Source organism: Gallinula chloropus, assembly GCF_964237585.1.
Source record: "Gallinula chloropus genome assembly, chromosome: 1".
NCBI lineage: Eukaryota > Metazoa > Chordata > Aves > Gruiformes > Rallidae > Gallinula > Gallinula chloropus.
The window spans coordinates 187,994,545-188,000,630 of record NC_140085.1 but is presented as its reverse complement, the minus strand read 5'-3'; the positions used below and the strand labels follow the sequence as shown (position 1 = coordinate 188,000,630).

The 6,086-nt window shown below is 52.5% G+C and overlaps 1 protein-coding gene across 1 annotated transcript in view; it reads left to right on the top strand.

The window, feature by feature from the left end:
- Positions 1–876: 876 nt before the first annotated feature.
- PGM2L1 (phosphoglucomutase 2 like 1) overlaps positions 877–6,086 on the top strand; it is a 51,276-nt gene continuing 46,066 nt past the window's right edge. Inside the window, exon 1 of the mRNA XM_084270230.1 lies at positions 877–989. Within this exon, the coding sequence (XP_084126356.1) occupies positions 879–989 (111 nt within the window). The 5' untranslated portion in view covers positions 877–878. The remainder of the gene's footprint in view (positions 990–6,086) is intronic.

Here is a 6,086-nt window from a genome sequence, read left to right as displayed (position 1 = left end):
GCTGAGAGCACGGGTTCAGCAGGGTGGTAAGAGGTATGGGGCAGTAGGAGGTATCCCCAGTTTGAGGCATGAAGCAAAGGAAGGAGGCCCGCCCCCCCCCCCTCCTCCCCCCGGCCCCAGCACGCTCGGCCTCCGCCCTGCTCCGGCCTCCCGAAGGCCAAGAGCTGCGCGACACAACGCCCGCGGGACCGTTACCACCACCCCGGGGAGCCCGGGGCGAGGGCAAGGCGGGGCCCTGAGGGGAGAGACATGAGTGCTGGGGAAGGTATGAGGCGGTAAAGTTTGGCGGCGCCCGCAGCCGGGGCGCTAAGCGGAGGCAAAGCCTCTGCGCCCTCCACCCTCTCCGCTTCCCCTCACCCTGAGGCGAACGGGGCCGCGCCGGAAGGGCTGCCGGGAGTTGTAGTTCCCCCGCGCCACCCGCCAGCCACCCCGCAGCGGTGCCCGGACTACGTTTCCCATCATGCATAGCGACACGGCATTACCCCCGCCCCTTCGGCATGGGGAGTGAGGCGGGGTTGGTGGGGCCGTGCTGCGGGGGCGGGGACAGGGCTGCCGTCGGGCGGCGGCGGCGGGAGGTGCTCGGGGCGCTGGCGGGGAGGGGCGGGGCACGCGCCCCGACCGTTGCCGGCTGAGGCGGCGGTCGCCGTGGCGGGTGTTGCGCGGAGGTAAATAGCGGCCGCCGCGGGCAGCCCCCGCTCGGCTGCCGCCTCTTCCGTGCGCCGGGGCGCCGGCTCGCCTCCGCTGGCTCCTGCCTTCCCTCGGGCGATGCACGGTGCCGCGGCGTGAAGAAGAAGAAGGGAAGCCATTGCCGCCTCTCCCTGCCCCCCGCCCCCTCCAGTCCCTCTCTGATCCCGCCCGCGACCCCCGCCGGCGGCGACATGGGCGACTGCGGCGCCCCCGGGGATGTCAACTCCAACGTGCTGATCGCCCGCAGCACCGGCGACGCGCAGCTCGACAAGGCGGTGTGGCAGTGGCTGAGCTGGGACAAGGTGGGTGTGTGGCGAGGGGGGGGGCAGTGAGAGCAGCTCCCCTCTTCCCTTCTCCCTCTTCTCTTCTCCCTCCCCCCCCCCGCCCCCCCAGTGGAGGCTTCTCCGCCCTCCCCGGGGGTGTTTTGTCCCCGCTTCCCTCGCCTGTGCCGTGTCCACCCCGCCCTGCCCGGTGTCAAGGGTGGCGTGTGGTCCTTTCTCCCTCCCCGAGGCCTTCAGCCTCCCCTCCGCAGGGCCCTTTCCCCCGGAGACTGGGGAGCGGCCTTGCTGTGCGGCCCGTCCCCTTCCCCAAGCAGATGGTCCTGCATCTTGCCAGGCCGTACCAGAGGAACCCTCAACCCTGGAGAGGGCAGAGGCGAGGTGTGCAGCCTTCCAGGGGGGGCTGTACCTGATGAAGGGCTGGCATGATGTCATCTTGCTGGCACATGGAGCGTGGCACCTGCTTCGTATCCCTCCTGCTGCTTCTTCGCTCAGACACAAACAGGTTTGAGGAAGGATTGTTTAATGCCACTTAAATGGCATTATTTTTTTTCCCCCCTTCACTTCCTGACTTCTAACTCCTTCCCCAGGGAAGAAACAGGCTCCAGAGGTTTCAGTTCTGGCGTGTCCCTTATTTTTTCAGCTTCTACCGGGTGTTGAGAGGCCTGCAGGCTTGGTTAGTTCTGATTAAACGATCCAAAGCAACTTTAGGACCACAATAATATCATCTTGATGATTATTCCGCTTAATTCATTATCGAAAGGGTTACTTTTATTTTCAGCTGGGTTGGCTGAATGTCCTGGCTTGTGCATTTATAAAAACATCTTGGAGATGCAGGAGGGTAAACAACCAGTGGGTTAGGTTTCTATATGTGGCCTTTTTATTCTTCGTTCTAATGAGAGTGATTCAATATGTGGAAGAACTTCTTCCCAGTGAGGATGACAGAGCCCTGGGACAGGTTGCCCGGGGGTGTGGGGTCTCATTCTCTGGAGATAGTCCAGACCTGTATGGAGGCCGACCTGTGCGACCTGTCCTATGCCCTGGTCAGGCCCCACCTGCAACGTTGTGTCCAGTTCTGTGCTCCCTGGGATAAAAGGGACAGGGATCTCCTGGAGAGAGTGCAGAGGAGGGACACAGAGATGTTGAAAGGCCTGGAACATCTCCCCTGTGAGGAAAGGCTGAGTGAGCTGGGGCTCTTCAGCCTGGAGAGAAGCAGCCTGAGAGGGGATCTGATCAATGGGTATCAATATCTGAAGGGTGGGACACGGGGGGACATGGCCAGCCTCTTCTCAGTGTGTGTGGGGACAGGACAAGGGGCGATGGCCTCAAGTTGGAGCACAGGGAGTTCCACACCAATCTGGGGAAGAGCTTCTTCCTGGTGAGGGTGCCCTGGGACAGGCTGCCCAGGGGGGTGTGGAGTCTCCTTCTCTGGAGATATTCCAGCCCCATCTGGACACCGACCTGTGCGACCTGTCCTAGGGAGCTGCTTTGGCAGGGGGGTTGGACCCGATGAGCTCTGGGGGTCCCTTCCAACCCCTATGGTTCTGTGATTCTGTGGTTATCAATGCATTTATACAGTTTCCTTTCCATTTTCATCCTGTGGGGATCAAGGCTGGAGGGCTACAACTAAATTCTCTGTGATGGCCCTTAGATGAGCTTTTCTGCTGTTTAAAAATACCTTCTATCTCTTTCAATCTTTTTTTTTTTTCCCCCCAGAAATTAACACTTGCCATCTGCACAGTCTGTGCTCAGAGCTGCTGTTGTGAAGATAACTGGGAATAGTGGTGTGGGGGAGGGAAGGAGTGAAAAAGGGAAATAGCTTTCCTGAAAATAACACTTGATAACCCAGGCTGAACTCCACTAATTTTATTATTTTCTTTTTTACAACTTCTGGTTAGTTTGAGAGGTTGGTTTTGTTGTGGGTTTTTTTTTTAACAGATTAATATGTTTATGCTGGAAATGCATGAAGTAAGACAGCTTACACCTTTTAATGTTAAGGTTACTGGGGAATAATACTTAAACCAACAGTAGTGAAGCCTTACTGCTTCTGTAGCTACTTGCAGGGCCAAAATTAATGAATAAAACACAAGCTGAAGAGTCAGTTTGACTGTACTTGTTTGCCCTTACTTTCCTAGGTGATAAATATGACTTGATAACCAAGGCTGCTTGAATTTACTGCTTGGATAGGTTTTAAGGGAGCATTCCTGTGAAGTCTGGGAACTCAAAATCGCCTGGAGAAGGCTTCTCCTGCAGGAGAGGGGCTGCATGGCTGGGGGCATGGATGCTTCAGAAGCACTTGTAACTGCCCTGTAGAGGATGTAAACAAAAAGGTGAAGGCAAATATGGCATGAGGAGGGATTATTTGTCCAAACCCCTCGTATTTCACCACAGACTTAGGAAATGAGGTCTGTAGGTTTGCTGCTTATCAAACAACTTGATGAGGAGCTGTCTCAGCCTCACCCTTCCCCACCCCCAGCTTCCTTGGCCGTGGGGACTTGTGCTGCCTCTGATCAAAGGGGAAAAAAAAATCTATGCACCACATTCACACGTGTAGCTGTGGGGAGCTTTTGTCCTCTAACTTAATTGAAAATGACTTGCTGTAATTAATTCTTAGAGCTGTGCTAACCTCATCTAAAACCGTAACTGGTTATGAGCTGGGACATGGAGGAAATCTCACCATACGATGAGCTTTCCTCTCACCAGTATGATGCATCTTCACTAATGCTTCTAACAACAGGCTTAAAGGAAGGTCACAAACTAAATCTCCCTCATTTCCAGTTCTCTCTCCTTAATTACTGGAGAAAAACGACTTTATTTTTCTTAGGGACAGGCTTGGAGGCACAAAGCACCCACCTTTTGTTCAGTCCTCATTGGTGAACTGTGTGAACAATTAGACATTGTTTTTTATTTTCTCCCTTTAATTCTTCTTAATCCTCTTTGTAACTGTCCTATTGTACTTCCACAGTTTCTGAAGAGCCTGGGTTGTGTAGAAAGCTGTGCCAGAGCAGTTGTCTCTGAGAGAACCACAGTTCCTCAGAGCAGATGTTAGTGTTGGACCTTGGAATGATTTTATGTGCTTATCTTAGGTGGTTTTATAGAGTGGCAAAAATGTTTCCCACACAGAGTGGCATGAAGATGAGGTGTGCTCAGTGTGTAGTAACGGAGAGGCCTTGGTGTAAGTCTGAGGGTCTCTTGTGGGAAAGAGAACAGTGTAATTAAGGTGCTGATGTACTTAATCAAAAACGTGGTCCCAAAGACAGAATCACAGCTTTACCTACAAGTCAGAGTAAATAGTGAGTATCCTCTTGATTTCCCTCAGTGAGTCCTCACATAGTTAAAATGAAACCTAAGCTCAAACTGTTGGCTGCTGGCTTCTTAACTAGCCCTGTAGGATCACTGATAAGACTCCCCAAACAGCTCAGTGGGGAGTAGCTTTGCCCATCTTCAATGACGATACAGGGGAGTATGTGTACATAGACTGTTCCTGGGCTGTGGTTGTTGAGGTGGACTGTGCCTGGGGGAAGGGGATGCTTCATGGTGAGTACAAAGGCACCATTAGAACATCACATGGAGGGGAAAACTTGAATTAGTTCTCTGGGAGCTGTTTGTGGAGGACCCTTCCACTGTACTCTCATTTGACTTTACTAATTCATGGACTCACTGTCAGTGCACAGACATAGTGTGAATAGCTTCCTTCTTGCTAATCATAGAATGGTCTGGGTTGGAAGGGACCCCAAGGATCGCAGAGCTCCAACCTCCCTGACACAGGCAGGGCCACCAACCTCCAGGCCTGGAGCTACACAAGGGTGCCCAGGGCACCATCCAACCTGACCTTGAACACCCCCAGGAATGGGGCACCCACCCTCTCTCTGGGCAGCCCCTTCCAGCCCCTCACCACTCTCTCTGGAAAGAACTTCCCCCCAATATCTCATCTCACCCTTCCCTCCTCCAGCTTCACTCCATCCCCCTTGTCCTGCCAGTCTCTGCCCTTTAACAAGCCGATTCCCCTCCTGTTTCTCTGCTCCCTTCAGGGACTGGAAGGCTGCAATGAGGTCCCCCCGCAGCCTTCTCTTCTCCAGGCTGAACCAGCCCAGCTCCCTCAGCCTCTCTTCCTAGGGGAGGTGCTCCAGCCCTCTGATCATCTTTGTGGCCTCCTCTGACCCCTCTCCAAAAGGAGGTGGTTTGGTTGATTTGGGGGCTTTTTTGGAGTCCTCCTCAGTGGTTTTAAATGTTGTGACTTTTCAGATGTGTTTCAAGAGGAAATGGACTTGATAGTTAGAGACCAGTAACCTGCTCCTGTGATTCAACTTGCAATATTCTTTTCTAATAAATGTTTGGAGTTTTTTTTAAAGAATTAAAGTGGGGGGAAAATAAAGTTTATAAATTGGCCACAAGTGAGAAGATAAATTCTTCAAAATCACATGTATGCTTTGCAAGATCTTAATGCTAGGACAAGACAAAACTGTGAAGGAAATAGTTGGTTCTGGGTGGACTGAGGCACAAAACCTGTCTTGGGGCAACCAACGCTAGTGAGAGCATGAGGACAACTGTGTGAAGATGGTGAAGCTCTGGAATAACAACCCTCCTGTGCTTTAGTGCCTGTTTGGAGAGTTTAACTCCACAAAGTCCATCAGGGTGGACTTGAACCTTAAGCCTCATGCTGTTACTGTCTGTCCAGGGCTGGAGGTTGTTGACCCTGTCTGTGGCAGGGGGGTTGGAACTGTGTGATCCTTGGGGTCCTTTCCAACCCAGACCAGTCTGGGATTCTGTGATTCCATGGTGTCATCATGGAGGTGACAAAGGGAATTGCTGTTCTGTGTTTACACACTCAGATAACAGAAACAAGACTTGAGTATCAAGACTTGCTCTGTGTAACTCAGAACGTCTGACTTCCTAAGTGTAAGTATTCTGTAGGATACCTCCCATGCTTTTACCTCCTGTTCTACACGTATTTGGGTGGTTTAATGACTTCAAAATGGATGTGGTTTATTTTACATTGGCTCATAAAGAGAAAAATTGCAGAAAGAAGGTAGTGTGAACATATCTGACCAGGCTGGACTGATGGGCTGAGACCAGTGGGATGAGGTTTAACAAGGCCAAGTGCAGAGAGCTGCACATGGG